We start from the raw sequence: 19,431 nt of genomic DNA, 5'->3' as shown, positions 1-19,431 counted from the left end.
ACTGATGTTAGGACAACATAAACTGTATCTTGGAAAATCTACTCATTCTAGTTATCAGATTCACATGGAATTGCTGTGCAATTTGTGAAAATATGACATGTAATTTTAGCTTCTTTAATGAGAGAACAGTTTGTCATAGAGAAACTCTGCTCACTCAGAGGCCCCACCCAAGTAAACAGACTTTGGTTGTAAACTATGAAACACGCCCTTCTTTCACCACTATATAAACCCGTTGACGAAAATTCAACTTCCTGTTCCAAGGACATGAGGACTTGCAGTCCCTGCGTTAAAAGGACAAGATCACCTACAGAACTAAGCCAACCTCAGCGTGAGCTCTGGTTGAACAACAGGAACCTAACAAAATTAGTATCGAATCTCAACGTGAAGGTGACGACCTACACGCCGGTAGGATGAATTTCGACTATACCAGCCAGAATATAGCATGAGCATATAGCATGGCAACTTGGTATGAACTTTGAACTCTTATTCACTAAAGAAGTGATACCTCCTAGCCGTTGCGTTAGCAACAGCAGATGTAAACGTGGGCTAGGAAAGGACGGACAAAGTATCTGTTCTACCACACGATAACAGTACTACCAAGTCCTACCACCAGACATTCTTCAAAGGACAACCCGGGCTTCCATCTACGACCAACCGATCGAAGCGCAGCTCAGAGTAAATATTTATTGCGTTTTCCTTTTCCAAATGGGCGGTTATTTAGAATGCATAAGATTCTGTATTTACGATAGAGTAGCTGCCTACGGCCCGATAGAGACACAAAATCTTTTTGTTCCTCAGTCTTCCCGCTCTTTCATTCAAAACCCAACCCCCTTTCTTTGTGTATCCAGCTGTCATATCTGTTCCATCCACTAGGGACGTTTTCCTTTATGACATAATTTGTAATCAATGTATGATCCATTCTGTGTAGATGTAATTCGGTGTGATTATTTAGGTATTTAGTAAATAAATAATTTAACCAAATTTTGAATTGGTGATTCAACTTTTTAGCCAGGGTTCGTGAAGAATTTACAACTTTCAGATGAGACTTTACAAAAGAATTTACAACTTTCAGATGAGACTAAATAAGGTGACAATTAAATATTGACTGCTACTGATATAAAAGATTACTAGGTCTTTAAGAGTTTTTTCGGAAGATAACAGCTCTATAAACATTATTTTGTGGTGCCCTTGACTTTCTAGTTAATTACATTTACATGATTAGCTTAATCAGGTAATATTAATTACAGATAAATTATTTTATAGAATAGTATGTCATACCACTTAATCAGGCATAGCCAAAGACACGACAACATGAGACACAGCTGCTCAAAAAGCTCCCCTTTGATCTTGTTTATGGACAATGCAATTATCCTACCTAGACTAGCCTACAACATCACAACGCAATGAATAATGGCATTATTGTACAACATTCTACTCTAAACTGCAGTGAAAACGTTATTTGAATAATGGCGCAAAAGCCCTGTGATTTCAATGTTTCATTCTATTTGGATCGATTGTGGGTTTTCTCTCACAGGTTATACATTCTAGAAAGGTACAACAGCAGACCAGTCTGGCTTTATTTTTTACTTCTGATGTTGCAACATCCCTGGGCAAGCCTGACGAGCCGGCTGAGGCATGGGCACTGGACGAGCCGACAGAGGCGTAGGAGCCGATGAGCTGGCAGAGGCATAGGAGCCCGACGAGCCGGCAGAGGCGTAGTAGCCCGACGAGCCTGCAGAAGCATGGGAGCCAGCTGAGGCGTAGGAGCCGGCAGAAGCGTGGGAGCCGGCAGAGGCGTAGGAGCCGGCAGAGGCGTGGGAGCCGGCAGAGGCGTAAGGTCCGGCAGAGGCGTGGGAGCCGGCAGAGGCATAGGAACCGGCAGAGGCATGGGAGCCAGCTGAGGCATAGGAGCCGGCAGAAGCGTGGGAGCCGGCAGAGGCATAGGAGCCGGCAGAAGCGTGGGAGCCGGCAGAGGCATATGAGTCGGCAGAGGCGTAGGAGCCGGCAGAGGCGTGGGAGCCGGCAGAGGCATAGGAGCCGGCAGAGGCGTGGGAGCCGACAGAGGCATAGGAGCCGGCAGAGGCATAGGAGCCGGCAGAAGCGTGGGAGCCGGCAGAAGCGTGGGAGCCGGCAGAGGCATAGGAGCCGGCAGAAGCGTGGGAGCCGGCAGAAGCGTGGGAGCCGGCAGAGGCGTGGGAGCCGGCAGAGGCGTGGGAGCCGGCATAGGCGTGGGAGCCCGACGAGCTGGCAGAGGTGTAGGAGACGGCAGAGGCGTGGGAGCCGGCAGAGGCGTAGGGTCCGGCAGAGGCGTGGGAGCCGGCAGAGGCGTGGGAGCCGGCAGAGGCGTGGGAGCCCGACGAGCTGGCAGAGGTGTAGGAGACGGCAGAGGCGTGGGAGCCGGCAGAGGCGTAGGGTCCGGCAGAGGCGTGGGAGCCGGCAGAGGCGTAGGGTCCGGCAGAGGCGTGGGAGCCGGCAGAGGCGTGGGAGCCGGAAGAGGCGTAGGGTCCGGCAGAGGCGTGGGATCCGGCAGAGGCGTAGGGTCCGGCAGAGGCGTGGGAGCCGGCAGAGGCGTAGGGTCCGGCAGAGGCATGGGAGCCGGCAGAGGCGTGGGAGCCGGCAGAGGCGTAGGGTCCGGCAGAGGCGTAGGGTCCGGCAAAGGCGTGGGAGCCGGCAGAGGCGTAGGGTCCGGCAGAGGCGTGGGATCCGGCAGAGGCGTAGGGTCCGGCAGAGGCGTGGGAGCCGGCAGAGGCGTAGGGTCCGGCAGAGGCATGGGAGCCGGCAGAGGCGTGGGAGCCGGCAGAGGCGTAGGGTCCGGCAGAGGCGTAGGGTCCGGCAAAGGCGTGGGAGCCGGCAGAGGCGTAGGGTCCGGCAGAGGCGTGGGAGCCCGACGAGCCGGCAGAGGCGTAGGAGCCGGCAGAGGCGTAGGGTCCGGCAGAGGCGTAGGGTCCGGCAAAGGCGTGGGAGCCGGCAGAGGCGTAGGGTCCGGCAGAGGCGTGGGAGCCCGACGAGCCGGCAGAGGCTAGGGGGCCGGCAAGGGGTGTGGGAGCCGGCAGAGGCGTGGGAGCCGGCAGAGGCGTAGGGTCCGGCAGAGGCGTAGGGTCCGGCAAAGGCGTGGGAGCCGGCAGAGGCGTAGGGTCCGGCAGAGGCGTGGGAGCCCGACGAGCCGGCAGAGGCGTAGGAGCCGGCAGAGGCGTAGGGTCCGGCAGAGGCGTAGGGTCCGGCAAAGGCGTGGGAGCCGGCAGAGGCGTAGGGTCCGGCAGAGGCGTGGGAGCCCGACGAGCCGGCAGAGGCTAGGGGGCCGGCAAGGGGTGTGGGAGCCCGCAGAGTCGTGGGAGCCGGCAGGGGCGTAGGAGCCGGCAGAGGCGTGGGAGCCGGCAGAGGCGTGGGAGCCGGCAGAGGCGTGGGAGCCCGGCAAGCCGGCTGAGGCATAAAACCCTGGCAAGAAAACCTCTTGAGTCAGCTAGGGTGTGGAAACCCGACGAGCTGGCTTAGGCACCCCCAGACCCAACGCCACCACCACCCGGAAAGCCAGCACTCCCCGATGCTTCGTTTGATGGCATCAGCATTCTCTGGCGCCCTCCTTTCAATAAATATCAAGGGTCTGGTGACATGATCGATTCTTGGCTGCCATTTGACAAATAAAAATAATCTTGCACTTTTGTGCATAATAATCTCATCATGAAGTAGGCTATACCTGCACTGTATCTGCAAGCTGTTAGCTCGAGTGCACTTTCCAGTAGCAGAGTGGGGACATTGGCTATATCTATGCAAAAAAAAAATTGTGACAAAACAATCAGTAGGCCTAGTTGAAAATCTGATGGAAACCCATTTAACTTGTATTATTTATTCGTTACATGGGAATTTAACCTCAAAAGTTGTTTTTATGTGCAGTATGTATTTACGCACATACTTTATCCTGAACAAGTAAATTAGAAACACAATTCTGATAGGAAATTGCGCATTTTTTAAAATGCAGATTTGAGAATATTCGCATATAAATAATCTGTCGGCAATCAGATGAAAACCTAGCTATAGCCATCCTAAAGAATCTGGCATGTGCACTAGTCCAGTGTCATTTTGATTATGCCTGCACATCATGGTTCACCAGCAGCACCGAACATCTAAGGAATACGCTACAGACCAGCCAAAACAAGCTTGTAAGAATTGTACTTAAACTCCCCCCTCACACTCATCTGGAGGTCGAGCATTTTATAAAGCAAACAACGTCATTATCACAACACATAGATTGTAATATGGCATTCCCTGGTGATTTTACCCACGCCTACTGAGAGATGGTGAGTGTTCCTGAGGGGTCTACAGTCTCAGTTCTGACAGTTTGAATAATGCTGTCTATGAATGACTCCAAACAAAATTGACTGAGTTTGAGCAATTTTGATATAAACAATGTGTAGATGTTGCCCTAAGAGTTTTTGCAAAGTTGGTAGAATCTTATTCAAAATCATTTGCAGCTATAATGGCTGCCTAAGGTCTTCCCACCAAGTATTATCTCTGGGGTGTGAAAACATACACAATCAAGACTTCATTTTTATTAATTTGGATATTCTTCTAGAATGTTTCTTTCACTTTGGAAATATGGAGTAGGTTGTGTACATCTGTAGGAAAACAATGCAAGCTGTTTTGTTTTTTGTTATTGTTTTGTTTTTTCTGTTTTTTTGTAATAGCATAGACATTCCCATTGAAGTTGATATTCAATGGTTGGTGGACCAGCAGCCATCTTTCTCGTGGTAATTGGAAGTTGAAATTTAAATTAAATTTAAATATCTATGGTTTACCAGCTAAATTGCAGTGGTTTGAAGGGATAGGTCCATTCTATTGCTATTATTGAAATGACACACAACCTGTATTCAATAGCATGCTGTGTCTCAACCAATGACAGGCACAACACTAAAACCTCAGATAATGTAAAATAGGGTCTAAACTACAACATATCTGAAAAATACACTAATCTGAGTTTACACGTTTTTAGATAATTGACGTTAAAGGTTTTAAAAAAATAACATTAAGAAAAATCTAGAATGAAAAAAACAGTTTGACAAACCTGTTTGAAAGCTTTCAAATGATATCAAGCTCAACTGTATATCTTTTTCAGGGATGAACATGTCTCATAGTATCTTTCTGACCACTTCTACTATGGTCAAACATTTATGGAAGGTTTTGTTCAAATCAAAGGGGATGCGGTCAGAAAGAGATTGAATTCATATGGAACGGCCCAATATATTAAATATGCTGCAAAACCATCCCAGAAATCCCCATCACCTTGTATAGATGTTAATGTTACTACTTTAATAAAATAAGTAAAAGGTGAAAATATTGTCACTTACCTTGATCCTGGCCTGGATTCAAAGATACATTAAGTTTGTCTGAAAGTAGTTTCTCTGAATAAGCCTCCTTCAAACCATGCACTTACTGGATATTGGGGGATACAGTCAAAACAGAAGTGAAAGTGGGAACCTGAAACAGAAGTGAAAGTGGGAACCTACTACAAACCATTTCATATCTACACACCATCTACACACCATAACCACTGTTTCCCTACCAGAAAACATGTGATACCCTAACGTGTTGTGTATTAACGCACCCAAATTCAGAAGGAAACTGAAGCAAGGATGGCTTGACTGCGTTTAGTGCGTGTCGGCTCACTTGACCGCAATTAAATACCCAGTGACATAGGCTTGTCAAGGTACAGTATATTAAACTTATCATTTGAAAGACCCATAGACATACACTATGTACACAAAGGTATGTGAACACCCCCACAAATTAGTGGATTCGGCTATTTCAGCCACACCCTTTGCTGACAGGTGTATAAAATCAAGCACACAGCCATGCAATCTCCATAGACACACAGCCATGCAATCTCCATAGACAAACATTGGCAGTAGAATGGCCTTGCTGAAGAGCTCAGTGACTTTCAACGTGGCACCCTCATAGGATGCCACCTTTCCAACAAGTTATTTTGTCAAATTTCTGCACTGCTAGAGCTCCCCGGGCAACTGCAAATGCTGTTATTGTGAAGTGGAAAAGTCTAGGCGCAACAACAGCTCAGCCGTTAAGTGGTAGGCCACACAAGCTCACCGAACGGGACCGCCGAGTGCTGAAGCACGTAGCGTGTAAAAATCATCTATCCTCGGTTGCAACACTCACGGCCGAGTTTCAAACTGCCTCTGGAAGCAACGTCAGCACAATAAGTGTTCGTCGAGAGGTCATTAAATGGGCTTCCAGCCGCACACAAGCCTAAAATCACCATGCACAATGCCAAGCGTCGGCTGGAGTTGTATAAAGCTCGCCGCCATTGGACTCTGGAGCAATGGAAACACGTTCTCTGGAGCTACATCTGGGTTTGGCAGATGCAAGGAGAGTTACCTGCCCCAATGCATAGTGCCAACTGTAGAGTTTGGTGGAGGAGGAATAATGGTCAGGGGCTTTTTCATGGTTCGGTTACACATGGAATAAACAAAACATACAGTCAATAATACAGTAGAACAAAAGAAAACAAAAAGTATATTTACAGTGAGTGCAAATGAGGTAAGTTAAGGAAATAAATAGTTCAGAACAACAGATTTTTACCTGGCCAGCTCAGGGATTCAAGCCAGCAACCTTTCAGTTACCTGCCCAACACCCTAACCACTAGGCTAACTCGGCAGCTCTGGGTTTGATCCAGCAACCTTTTGGTTACTGGCCCAACGTGCTAACCACTAGGTTACCTGCCACCTCAGCAAAGAGGTGACCAACTCTATATTAATGTTCAACGAGCAGGTATCCACATACTTTTGGTCATGTAGTGTATGACTGGGGTGCAATGTCCCCTGGTGGTCATTAAGTAGTATGGTAAAGCTGGAATATTAACTAACAACATTTTAGTCATTTAGCAGATGCTCTCATCCAGAGCGATTTACAGTAACGAGTGCATATATTAATGGCGTTGCAAGCACCATTAATTGGGGACACAAACAAATCTGAATTCATCATTAGGGTCTGCATGCCCACAACCACACACAATGTAAAATACCTGGTGAGTTTAGTACCGTAAAAAAGTGCAACCCGTTTGTTTATTCCTTGTAGTATCCGAGACAAGACTTCCCAGACTTCCCGTATCCCAGATATGACTTCCCAACTACAATAAAAACTCCGGTACAATAATACATAAGATGTCCCATTTCTTGATTTTACTTTAACTGGAAACAATTGGACACAATTAATCAGGAGGTTGAAGAAATTCGGCTTGTCACCAAAAGCACTCACAAAACAGGTTTTGTTTGCAAAAATGTACATATTTATTAATTTTACCATTTTACTTCCATTGAGAATTGGTAAAAACGTAAAATACCTTTGAATACTGTAAATCAAATAAAAACAGAAAGGCATATAGGCACATAGGCACATTAGCACATAGGCACATTAGCTCAAAATGGTCTATAAATGCCTAGATGAAGATATTCAATCAGTACTGATGCATTTGCCGCAATCAGTCATCACTTCCTCCATGTCTTTTCAAATCATCCGTTAGTGTGGACATTCTTCAGTCTTATGAGAAGGGTTAAAGGGTCATTCCTATTGGAGTGGTTTGCTTTTGGAGTTATGATGCAAATTAAAGCATTTTTAATTTAACTAAGCAAGTCAGTTACAAGCAAATTCTTATTTACAATGACAGCGTAGGAACAGGGCGCGAACCCAGGACTCTGATGGCACAGCAGACTCGGTCTCAACCTTTAAGTCTTTAATGAAGACTCATCTCTTCAGTAGGTCCTATGATTGAGTGTAGTCTGGCCCAGGAGTGTGAAGGTGAACGGAAAGGCACTGGAGCAATGAACCGCCCTTGCTGTCTCTGCCTGGCCAGTTCCCCTCTCTCCACTGGGATTATCTGCCTCAAACCCTATTACAGGGGCTGAGTCCCTGGCTTACTGGTGCACTTCCATTCTGTCCCTAGGAGGGGTGCATCACTTGAATGGGTTGTCCGGGTTGGAAGATCTCCCCCTTGGGTTGTGCCGTGGGGGAGATCTTTGTGGGCTATACTCAGCCTTTGTTAGTGTAATTTAATTGTGCCAATGTGCTTTCATTAATTGAAAACCCTTCATCTATTTTATGAGAATGTGTAAGATTCTTGTTTGCATAAAATAGACGCAGACCAGTCTTTTAATAATAGGTAATAGTATTTATTCTCGGAGCGCGCTGCCACTTAACCACGAGCAACAGTTTATATACAGATCATGACGTCATTTCATTGCTTTAAAAGAATCCCCTCCTCTCGACCGGGACAAAGTGAGGTGAAAAGTTCATTCTAACTTACTAACACACTCCCAGGTAACTTTTGACCCCTCAACATTATCGATCACCACTGAGCTGACAGTTCTAATTAACAGAAAACCTAGGAATGCACTCACTGTCTTATCTAAAAAACCCAGAGCTAAGTTTCTGTAGGTTTCACCATGTTTCACCTACCTTCACCTGTGAATGGTTTGTCCTCTGACAAATCAACTGTAAATTTCGGTGTTCCTCAAGGTTCGGTTTTAGGACCACTATTGTTTTCACTATATATTTTACCTCTTGGGGATGTTATTCGAAAACATAATGTTAACTTTCACTGCTATGCAGATGACACACAGCTGTACATTTCAATGAAACATGGTGAAGCCCCAAAATTGCCCTTGCTAGAAGAATGTGTTTCAGACATAAGGAAGTGGATGGCTGCAAACTTTCTACTTTTAAACTCGGACAAAACAGAGATGCTTGTTCTAGGTCCCAAGAAACAAAGAGATCTTCTGTTGATTCTGACAATTAATCTTAATGGTTGTACAGTCGTCTCAAATAAAACTGTGAAGGACCTCGGCGTTACTCTGGACCCTGATCTCTCTTTTGAAGAACATATCAAGACCATTTCAAGGACAGCTTTTTTCCATCTACGTAACATTGCAAAAATCAGAAACTTTCTGTCCAAAAATGATGCAGAAAAATTAATCCATGCTTTTGTAACTTCTAGGTTAGACTACTGCAATGCTCTACTTTCCGGCTACCCGGATAAAGCACTAAATAAACTTCAGTTAGTGCTAAATACGGCTGCTAGAATCCTGACTAGAACCAAAAAAAATTATCATATTACTCCAGTGCTAGCCTCTCTATACTGGCTTCCTGTCAAAGCAAGGGCTGATTTCAAGGTTTTACTGCTAACCTACAAAGCATTACATGGGCTTGCTCCAACCTATCTCCCTGATTTGGTCCTGCCGTACATACCTACACGTACGCTACGGTCAGATGACGCAGGCCTCCTAATTGTCCCTAGAATTTCTAAGCAAACAGCTGGAGGTAGGGCTTTCTCCTATAGAGCTCCATTTTTATGGAACGGTCTGCCTACCCATGTCAGAGACGCAAACTCGGTTTCAACCTTTAAGTCTCTACTGAAGACTCATCTCTTCAGTGGGTCATATGATTGAGTGTAGTCTGGCCCAGGAGTGGGAGGGTGAACGGAAAGGCTCTGGAGCAACGAACCGCCCTTGCTGTCTCTGCCTGGCCGGTTCCCCTCTTTCCACTGGGATTCTCTGCCTCTAACCCTATTATAGGGGCTGAGTCACTGGCTTACTGGGGCTCTCTCATGCCGTCCCTGGAGGGGGTGCGTCACCTGAGTGGGTTGATTCACTGATGTGGTCATCCTGTCTGGGTTGGGTTGTGCCGTGGGGGAGGTCTTTGTGGGCTATACTCAGCCTTGTCTCAGGATGGTAAGTTGGTGGTTGAAGATGTCCCTCTAGTGGTGTCTAGGGCTGTGCTTTGGCAAAGTGGGTGACCCCTCCTGTCTCAGCCTCCAGTATTTATGCTGCAGTAGTTTATGTGTCGGGGGGCTAGGGTCAGTTTGTTATATCTGGAGTACTTCTCCTGTCCTATTCGGTGTCCTGTGTGAATCTAAGTGTGCGTTCTCTAATTCTCTCCTTCTCTCTTTCTCTCTCTCGGAGGACCTGAGCCCTAGGACCATGCCCCAGGACTACCTGACATGATGACTCCTTGCTGTCCCCAGTCCACCTGACCGTGCTGCTGGTCCAGTTTAAACTGTTCTGCCTTATTATTATTCGACCATGCTGGTCATTTATGAACATTTGAACATCTTGTCCATGTTCTGTTATAATCTCCACCCGGCACAGCCAGAAGAGGACTGGCCATCCCACATATGCTCTCTCTAATTCTCTCTTTCTTTCTCTCTCTTGGAGGACCTGAGCCCTAGGACAATGCCCCAGGAATACCTGACATGATGACTCCTTGCTGTCCCCAGTCCACCTGACTGTGCTGCTGCTCCAGTTTCAACTGTTCTGCCTTATTATTATTTGACCATGCTGGTCATTTATGAACATTTGAACATCTTGATAAGGTTCTGTTATAATCTCCACCCGGCACAGCCAGAAGAGGACTGGCCACCCCACATAGCCTGGTTCCTCTCTAGGTTTCTTCCTAGGTTTTGGCCTTTCTAGGGAGTTTTTCCTAGCCACTGTGCTTCTACACCTGCATTGCTTGCTGTTTGGGGTTTTAGGCTGGGTTTCTGTACAGCACTTTGAGATATCAGCTGATGTACGAAGGGCTGTATAAATAAATTTGATTTGATTTGATTTGATTTGGTTCAACGCTAGGTTAACGACCTTATGTGTTTACATAGTCCCCAACCCATTAGTTTCTTCCTAGTTGGAATGGTGTTCATTAACTTTAATTACTCCTTGTCCGTGTCACACAATCCCTTCTTTTGAACTCATATTGTTAATCAGATATAATAAAACAGAGTATAAGTTTACTTCGTTACAATTCTATTTAAAATGGGGATATTGTTTATTCATTTAGTCATAATAATTCCAACAGCCTTGTCTTAGGATGGTAAATTGGTGGTTGAAGATATATCTCTAGTGGTGTGGGGGCTGTGCTTTGGCAAAGTGGGTGGGGTTATATCCTGCTTGTTTGGCCCTGTCCGGGGGGTATTGTCGGACGGGGCCACAGTGTCTCTCGACCCCTCCTGTCTCAGCTTCCAGTACTTATGCTGCAATAGTTTATGTGTCGGGGGGCTAGGGTCAGTCTGTTATATCTGGAGAATTTCTTCTGTCTTATCCGGTGTCCTGTGTGAATTTAAGTATGCTCTCTCTAATTCTCTCTCAGAGGACCTGAGCCCTAGGACCATGCCTCAGGAGTACCTGGCCTGATGACTCCTTGCTGTCCCCAGTCCACATGGTCGTGCTGCTGCTGCAGTTTCAAGTCTTCTGCCTGCGGCTATGGAACCCTGAACCCTGACCGGACGTGCTACCTGTCCCAGACCTGCTGTTTTCAACTCTCTAGAGACAGCAGGAGCGGTAGAGATACTCTGAATGATCAGCTATGAAAAGCCAACTGACATTTACTCCTGAGGTGCTGACCAGTTGCACCCTCTACAACCACTGTAATTATTATTCTTTGACCTTGCTGGTGATCTATGAACATTTGAACAGTGATCTATGAACATTTGAACAGGTTCCAGATCTCATCTGCCCCCCCGTGGAACCACAATATTATTAATACAAACCCTATCATCAAAAGACCCGGACGGAGTACTTATTTTCTCCCGTTTAGTCAACATCATGTCATGGTGTTGAATGAGTATGAAAGACATTCTCAAATGTACCAGTGCACACACCCCTGTTCAATTAGCGAGTAATACTCGGCCATCACGTCATTCCCCCACACAACCAACAGATGTGAGCCCTGGGCCTCCTTATCTTACTGAAATCCCCAGATCTCAACCAGCCTGCCAAATCACTCATTGGTCGCATCAGAAGTAACATTATCTGTCCTATTGCAATACTGATTTTCCCCCACATATTTCCCAGAAGTACTATACTGAATCAAACAGTAAACAGTCTCCCTTTGCCTCTGTGAAAGGAGGAAGCTCAGATTTCAGAGGAACATGTGGATATAAATAGAGCAAATCCATACAACGTATTATCTGGCTTTCCTTCTTCCATGAATAGCTTTACCATACAGGCTGTTCCTTCAGGTGAATAATTCAATTTCTGAACTATCCACACCGGCTCTTGGCTCTGGACAACACACAGTCAGTATCTGCTTTGTCAGGGACTCTGCTTGTATTCTGCTGACTATAGAGCAATCAGCTGCTCTAACTTTTTCTACCTGGAATGCACTAGGTTATCAACTGAAATCCTTACTTTCACTACACTCCATCTCCTTCCATGCTGGGTATGTAGATTTATGTAGCCCTCTCACATGATGTGAGCTATAACTTGTTTCCATGAACTACACAGAGACTTGCATAGATGTCTTCCATAATAGCTACTCTTAGTCCTGAACTGCCAAGGAGTCAGAGGCACCACTTGGTCTACATAGAACTCTACTGAGACATCCTTCCCTATCCTACTCTCACTTCGTGTTTATCCAGATCATGTGATCTCTTATGCTTGGTTAATACTAATTCCTCCTTGTTTAACTATGTCAATATTACCCTCTGGCCTTCTCGGGTTCATGGTGTAGGAATATGGTCAGGAATAAGGTCTCCCAACCATACAGCTTAGGATGGACAGCTCACCTATAAAGCCCCACCCTCTTCCAGAAAACACATCATTAGCAAGAGTCAGACACATTTTCACTTCTATGAACAAGAACAGGGAGGAAATGACAGGTAAGGTATTCTTCATTCGAGAGATGGCCCCCAGAATTCTGTTAATTCCAGTTCTCCTCTCGAACACTGTTATTGTTCGACAGTGTCAGTGTGTCCTACCCTCCCGCAGTGTGATATGAATCCGGGTAGTTCTTTCAGCTAGCTGTCACCAGGAGTCCTTGGCATGGTCCCCCCAACAGGCCTCAGGGACTGGATTGAGTGACTTCACCTGTAATTCACCTGTAGTGCATAAAATCTTGGACATACAGGTTTGGTTAACAAACAGTTTCTCATTTGTTCTATCTGATTATATCGTTAACTTCTATACCTACTTGTTAGCTTTTTTTCCGTTTATTATCCAGTAGTCACATCCTATCCTAGAACACAATTTACCCATCCCCCCTTTGTTACCTGGCTCTGCCCAGGTAACAACCTTGCCTACTCTAAACAATGACGTAGGTAAGATTAGTAAATTATCCCTATGTCTGACATCATCATGTAGGAGCGCCCCTTTCATTTTCTACATGTCCAATTCTCCCTTGGGCGTCCATTCATGTCAATCCTGTACCAATTCTCTGTCAAGTGTCTACACTTACAAGCTCTTTCCTTCAGGGATCCTCAGTATTCTATCTGACAATAACATGAATTTAATATATGTTGCAAAGTACAGTAATTTATCACCCCTAAGAACTGAAACTTATTTTTCTATGTAATTCCCTGACCTATTGGCTTAATCTATCTCCTATCCAAACCTCAATAAATCTTATCTCCCCCTATTTATTCTCAATGATAAATAGGATTTTTTTCTCTGTTTTAATACCAAATCAATAATAGCCCATTCAAAAACTTTACAGCTAATGTTGTAAAACAGAATCCTGAGCCACTTTCTCATTTGCGGTTCAAACAATAATTCTAACCCCAAACTAAAACTCCATTATAATTAATTGACCTTAAAACTAGTAACCCAAATGACCACAAATTCATTATACAAATGGCTCTCCCCTGAGGCTGATCAGACCCCAAAAGATAGCCATGATAAGGTCAATAGGTCATACCACCCTTTTATAGTCGTGTTCCATACTACATTAGACATATTAAAGAACCCTTTATCCTTAAAATAAAAAAAATCACTTGTGTAATTAAAACTCATAAAATAAAAACTCATAAAGTTCCATATGTGAGCGTGCCTCTTTAAAATACCTTTGCACTAAAACAAATAGTCCTAACAAATGTTTTATGTGTATATATTTGCAAACCTTAATGAATAAACAATACTTCCAGGCCTTTTTCAATTTGGTCGTTTATGGCCTCAATCTCACCCACTCTCCCCAAGATTATAATCCCAGGAAACATCTAAAAGTGAGACACCTAAACATCAATTTTCCCAGAAGAACACAACACGCCTAACTAGCATTCACTATGCTACTTCGATTCAGAAACTCAAAAGTGAACTATAAACTAAACCTAATGATAATTCCCCTTTAACTCAAATCATTCATCATAAATTTTAAACAACGTCAATGTATATGTTTACTTAAATGAACATGCTACCCTTAGATACAATTAACCTGATAACATTATTATCCAATGTATTACTTTTTCCCTCTGCCACAAATGTCGTACATTTCTCAGTGTAAGAAATCTGTAATTTAATCCCAGATATTTAATAAAAATATAAACGTATTTTCCCATGGCTCCTTCAACTCACATATTTTAGATAACTTCCATCCGTCCCGGTATAAAGAATCCTACTTAAACACACCAGAACAAATGCTTAATTAAGTTAAATCAACTCCTAGAATAAACAATCATCAGTAACCAAATAAACAAACCACTTTTATCAGCAAAAAACAAACTATACAAAAACTCACTACTATAATGCTTCAGATGACAAAATTACTCAGAGACTCACGTTTACATCTCAATAAAACAAAACACCATCTGCATGTTCCTCAAGAAAAAACAACTTGCCCCTGTTACAGATGTCTACGTATCAGGGGAAAAGCTCAAATAACCAAATTCAACCTAGCTAGTTTCCCGAAACATATACAATTATGTTTTTCTATAGAGGTTGCTTTTCAACATTAATACCCTAACATTGTTCCACATAATGGAAACAGTGCTCAAATTCACTGGTGTTACATAAACAATCAAACCAGGAATCAATAAACATCAGAATCCATTATCACGATGTTTTACGATTCAGACATTCAATCTCCCTTTCTCATACCCTAATACAGTCCAAATAAACGCCACAAATCAATGATGCCCACCTAGCGAATCAGCTGCTAGTTTTTAGCATCTTTCCTGACGACTTACAAACTACTTTTAAAAATGTATTTGGAAATTTTTATCAACTTCTGAAAAGTGACTCAAAACAATAATGCACGCCTTTTCCTTCTAAATGACACAAACAATTTTCTCCGTTACCCCCAGTCACAACATAATTTCCGTGGCGACAAAAGTGCCTTGTCGAGTGATGTCATCAACAAGCGCTCAACCTCGACCCAATCCGCAACAACTTTCATTGAATTGTAAATAATTGTTGGCTGTCTGCAGCAACAGTAGTACGGGTTCGATAAACCAAACCTAATTTATCACATCTGTTGAATCCTGAATTAGAATTTACAACATCAATCAACATCTCTAAATTCGCTACTTTTATAAAAACATTTCGATGGGCACAAATCTATCGTAATTGTCTCCTCGTTATTATTTAGAATTTATTTGATTTAAGTAACTGTCTCGTCTTTGATTTAGCATTTTAATTACGACTCTATTCCCAATACATTGTTCAAACAGATCATTTAGTGACTCTATTCCCAATACATTATTCAAACAGATCATTTAGTGAACAGACATCGTCTTGCATCAAAATTCGCTTCGTCCTTATTTTAAATTGAATGAATTAGTCTTTCAATTTGAACCAAACAAACTATTTAAAACGTTCAGTTTATATCTTATAGCAATACTAGTGACTATAACTTTCTCTGCAAAACAATTAGTTTAATTACAACCAAAAACTCAGATTTCTTTTAGTTAACGCCTCGGCTGGGAACCGAACCCTGGACTGCAGTTTGTAAGACTGCTACACTCACCACTATACCACCAACACTATGGAACTGACTGAGATTCTCCGCAAACAATATTTGTATTTGTAGCTCCGGCATCTGGACAACAGAAAATAGCCCTAATTTAACAGCCCAAAGTTTTCCCTCAGTTAGGATTCTCATTAATCTCGCTCTCTTTGTATCTAACCCTTCTTTTTTTTACCCGATTGTCGCCTCTGACCTTCCCCTCAGTTAAATTACAATATTGGTGGTGACGTTTGCAGGGAGTGTTACACTCCCGGGCGAAATGTCCAATTTCGTTACAATTAAAACATTTTATATTTTTCTTTTGACTCACCTTATCCACTTTCAATTAATTGAAAACCCTTAATCTATTTTATGAGAATGTGTAAGATTCTTGTTTGCATAAAATAGACGCAGACCAGTCTTTTAATATAAGTTTCTGTAGGTTCAACGCTAGGTTAAAGACCTTATGTGTTTACACAGTCCCCAACCCATTAGTTTCTTCCTAGTTGGAATGGTGTTCATTAACTTTAATTACTCCTTGTCCGTGTCACACAATCCCTTCTTATGAACTCATATTGTTAATCAGATATAATAAAACAGAGTATAAGTTTACTTCGTTACAATTCTATTTAAAATGGGGATATTGTTTATTCATTTATTCATAATAATTCCAACAGCCTTGTCTTAGGATGGTAAATTGGTGGTTGAAGATATCTCTCTAGTGGTGTGGGGGCTGTGCTTTGGCAAAGTGGGTGGGGTTATATCCTGCCTGTTTGGCCCTGTATTGTCGGACGGGGCCACAGTGTCTCTCGACCCCTCCTGTCTCAGCTTCCAGTACTTATGCTGCAATAGTTTATGTGTCGGGGGGCTAGGGTCAGGGTTATATCTGGAGAATTTCTTCTGTCTTATCCGGTGTCCTGTGTGAATTTAAGTATGCTCTCTCTAATTCTCTCTCAGAGGACCTGAGCCCTAGGACCATGCCTCAGGAGTACCTGGCCTGATGACTCCTTGCTGTCCCCAGTCCACATGGTCGTGCTGCTGCTGCAGTTTCAACTCTTCTGCCTGCGGCTATGGAACCCTGAACCCTGACCGGACATGCTACCTGTCCCAGACCTGCTGTTTTCAACTCTCTAGAGACAGCAGGAGCGGTAGAGATACTCTGAATGATCAGCTATGAAAAGCCAACTGCCATTTACTCCTGAGGTGCTGACCAGTTGCACCCTCTACAACCACTGTAATTATTATTCTTTGACCTTGCTGGTGATCTATGAACATTTGAACAGGTTTCTTCCTAGGGAGTTTTTCCTAGCCACTGTGCTTCTACACCAGCATTGCTTGCTGTTTGGGGTCTTAGGCTGGGTTTCTGTACAACACTTTGTGACATCAGGTGATGTAAGAAGGGCTTTATAAATTAATTTGATTGATTGATTGATTGTTCGGGGGTGGAACAACAAATTTCTACACTGTCAGCTAGGGGATTCGATCTAGCAACCTTTCGGTTACTGGCCCAAGGCTCTAACAACTAGGCTACCTGCCACCCTAGCAAGAAAGCATCCCAGTAATTGTTCTGAAACACTTTCCAATGAGCACTGCAGAACAGAGCTGACCATTGACACCAAAGACAGATACCAAAGGTACTTATTGATCTAAAACCAATCCTTGTCTTCACATACTGTATACACAGAAACTCTTTATGCCTCTAAATGGAATAAACATGGACATTCTCATATTAGAGCTAAACAGCTAAAAACATATATGTTTACTTACATGTTTCTTTTACACAGGATGTTGACTGTACATGCATTTCCACAACACAATAGCTGTGTCCCCTCAGTCTGAAATTAATTCATGTCCTTGTCAGTCTCTTGACTTGAAAGGTGAAACTATGGTACATGGTTAATACCTATCCAATCCTTTCATTTACTAGTGGTCAGGAAGGAGAGGAGACAAGGAAAGGAAGCCATTATGAGGATTGGAACACAGCCATTCAGGAACCACAGGTGAAATCAACACAGTGGGTGTGTCTAACAGGCCAATGAGGACCCAAGTGTTTAGGACTCTATTTATTCAAGCCAATCGTGCCCTCTTCAAGACTTTCTTGCTGTGTTTGGACCATTATAGTTTGTTGGTGATGTGGACAGCAAGGAACTTGAAGCTCTCAACCTACTCGGTCCTCCTTTTCTTGTAGTCCACGATCATCTCCTTTGTCTTGCTCACGTTGAGGGAGAGATTGTTGTCCTGGCACCACACTGTCGGTTTCAGACCTGCCACCGTTGTGTCATCAGCAAACTTAATGATGGTGTTGGAGTCATGCTTGGCCACGCAGTCATGGGTAAGCAGGGAGTACAGGAGGGGAATAAGCACGCACCCCTGAAAGGCCCCGGTGCTGAGGATCATTGTGGGAGATGTGTTGTTGCCTACCCATACCACCTTGGGGCGGCCCGTCAGGAAGTCCAGGATCCAGTTGCAGAGGGAGGTGTTGTCCCGGGGTCCGTAGCTTAGTGATGAGCTTTTTGGGCACTATGGTGTTGAATGCTGAGCTGTAGTCAATCAACAGCATTCTCACATAGGTGTTGCTTTTGTCCAGGTGTGAAAGGGCAGTGTGGCTTGCGATTGAGATTGTGTCATCTGTGGATCGGTTGGGGCGGTATGCGAATTGGAGTGATTCTAGGGTTTCTGGGATGATGGTGTTGATGTGAGCCATGACCAGCCTTTCAAAGCACTGCATGGCTACAGAGGTGAGTGCTACGGGGCAGTAGTAATTTAGGCTGGTTACTTTGCTTTCTTGGGCACAGTGACTATGGTGGTCTGCTTGAAACATGTAGGTATTACCCACTCGGTCAGGGAAAGGTTGAAAATGTCAGTGAAGACACTTGCCAGTTGGTCAGCGTATACATTTAGTACATGTCCTGGAAATCCGTCTGGCCCCACGGCCTGTTTAAAGAATGTTGACCTGTTTAAAGGTCTTGCTCACATTGGCTAAGGAGAGCGTGATCATACAGTCGGCCGGAACAACTGGTGCTCTCGTGCATGCTTCAGTGTTGCTTGCCTCGAAGCGAGCATAAAAGGCATTTAGCCCATCTGGTAGGCTTGCGTCACTGGGCAGCTTGTGGCTGGGTTTCCCTTTATAGTCCGTAATAGTCTGCAAGCACTGCCACATCCAACGAGCGTCAGAGCCAGTGCAGTAGGATGTAAGTAGTTATATGATCACACTGGAAATAGATAATTTGTTGGATTACTTGTGAGGCACAGCTAAGTGAGCATAATAATTAGCGTTTATATTTTTTTCACTGGACTGATGGCCTGCATCTGATGGTCAGTCTGAGGAGAGGGCAGTGGTGAGGCTGCCTCTCACCCGACTCACCGTCCCTCTTCCCTCCGTTGAGAAAAGGGGACACAGTCTTCCAGTTGATGGCCCAACTCAAGTTGCACTGCATTATTTCTGTTTCATGCACCAATGTTTTTACTCCTATAACCAGAGAAAGTGAAATATTCCTTGATATTAAAAAAGACAAGCCATTAATACTTTGCTATACTCATTCATTGCAGCTGCAGTGCTGGTTCTAGAGTGTGGAAGTAGGGAGAACGCAAATGTTATGGCTTATAAAGGTGTTGAAGAAAGTGTTGACAGTGCTGAATAACAACTTAAACATGAACTTACACATTAAAAACAGCAGCACTTTGCTGCATCTGTTGAGTCTCTCGTCATGGTTTTAAACGTTT

At 44.1% G+C, this 19,431-nt stretch overlaps 2 protein-coding genes across 3 annotated transcripts in view; both read right to left on the bottom strand.

The window, feature by feature from the left end:
- Window positions 1–5,449, bottom strand: part of LOC139391198 (uncharacterized) — a 36,108-nt gene extending 30,659 nt beyond the window's left edge. The window contains exon 1 of one of the 2 annotated variants that reach the window (XM_071138809.1): window positions 5,343–5,449. The gene's annotated coding sequence lies outside the window, so the exon portion shown is untranslated. Of the gene's footprint in view, window positions 1–5,059; window positions 5,078–5,342 lie in introns of those variants that run through there. The other variant, XM_071138810.1, reaches the window with a different exon arrangement.
- On the bottom strand, window positions 1,584–18,105 carry LOC139390893 (fibroin heavy chain-like). The gene is made up of 3 exons (XM_071138281.1): window positions 17,926–18,105; window positions 3,066–3,435; window positions 1,584–3,019 (listed from the first exon to the last, which is right to left on the bottom strand). The coding sequence occupies exons 1-3, from the start codon at window positions 18,103–18,105 to the stop codon at window positions 1,584–1,586; spliced, it is 1,986 nt and encodes a 661-aa protein (XP_070994382.1).
- Between the last annotated feature and the right edge of the window lie 1,326 nt (window positions 18,106–19,431).

This window comes from Oncorhynchus clarkii, chromosome 31 (assembly GCF_045791955.1).
Source record: "Oncorhynchus clarkii lewisi isolate Uvic-CL-2024 chromosome 31, UVic_Ocla_1.0, whole genome shotgun sequence".
Classification (NCBI taxonomy): Eukaryota; Metazoa; Chordata; class Actinopteri; order Salmoniformes; family Salmonidae; genus Oncorhynchus; species Oncorhynchus clarkii.
Note: the sequence above shows the minus strand (reverse complement) of the source record. Positions and strands in the feature narration are given on the sequence as shown.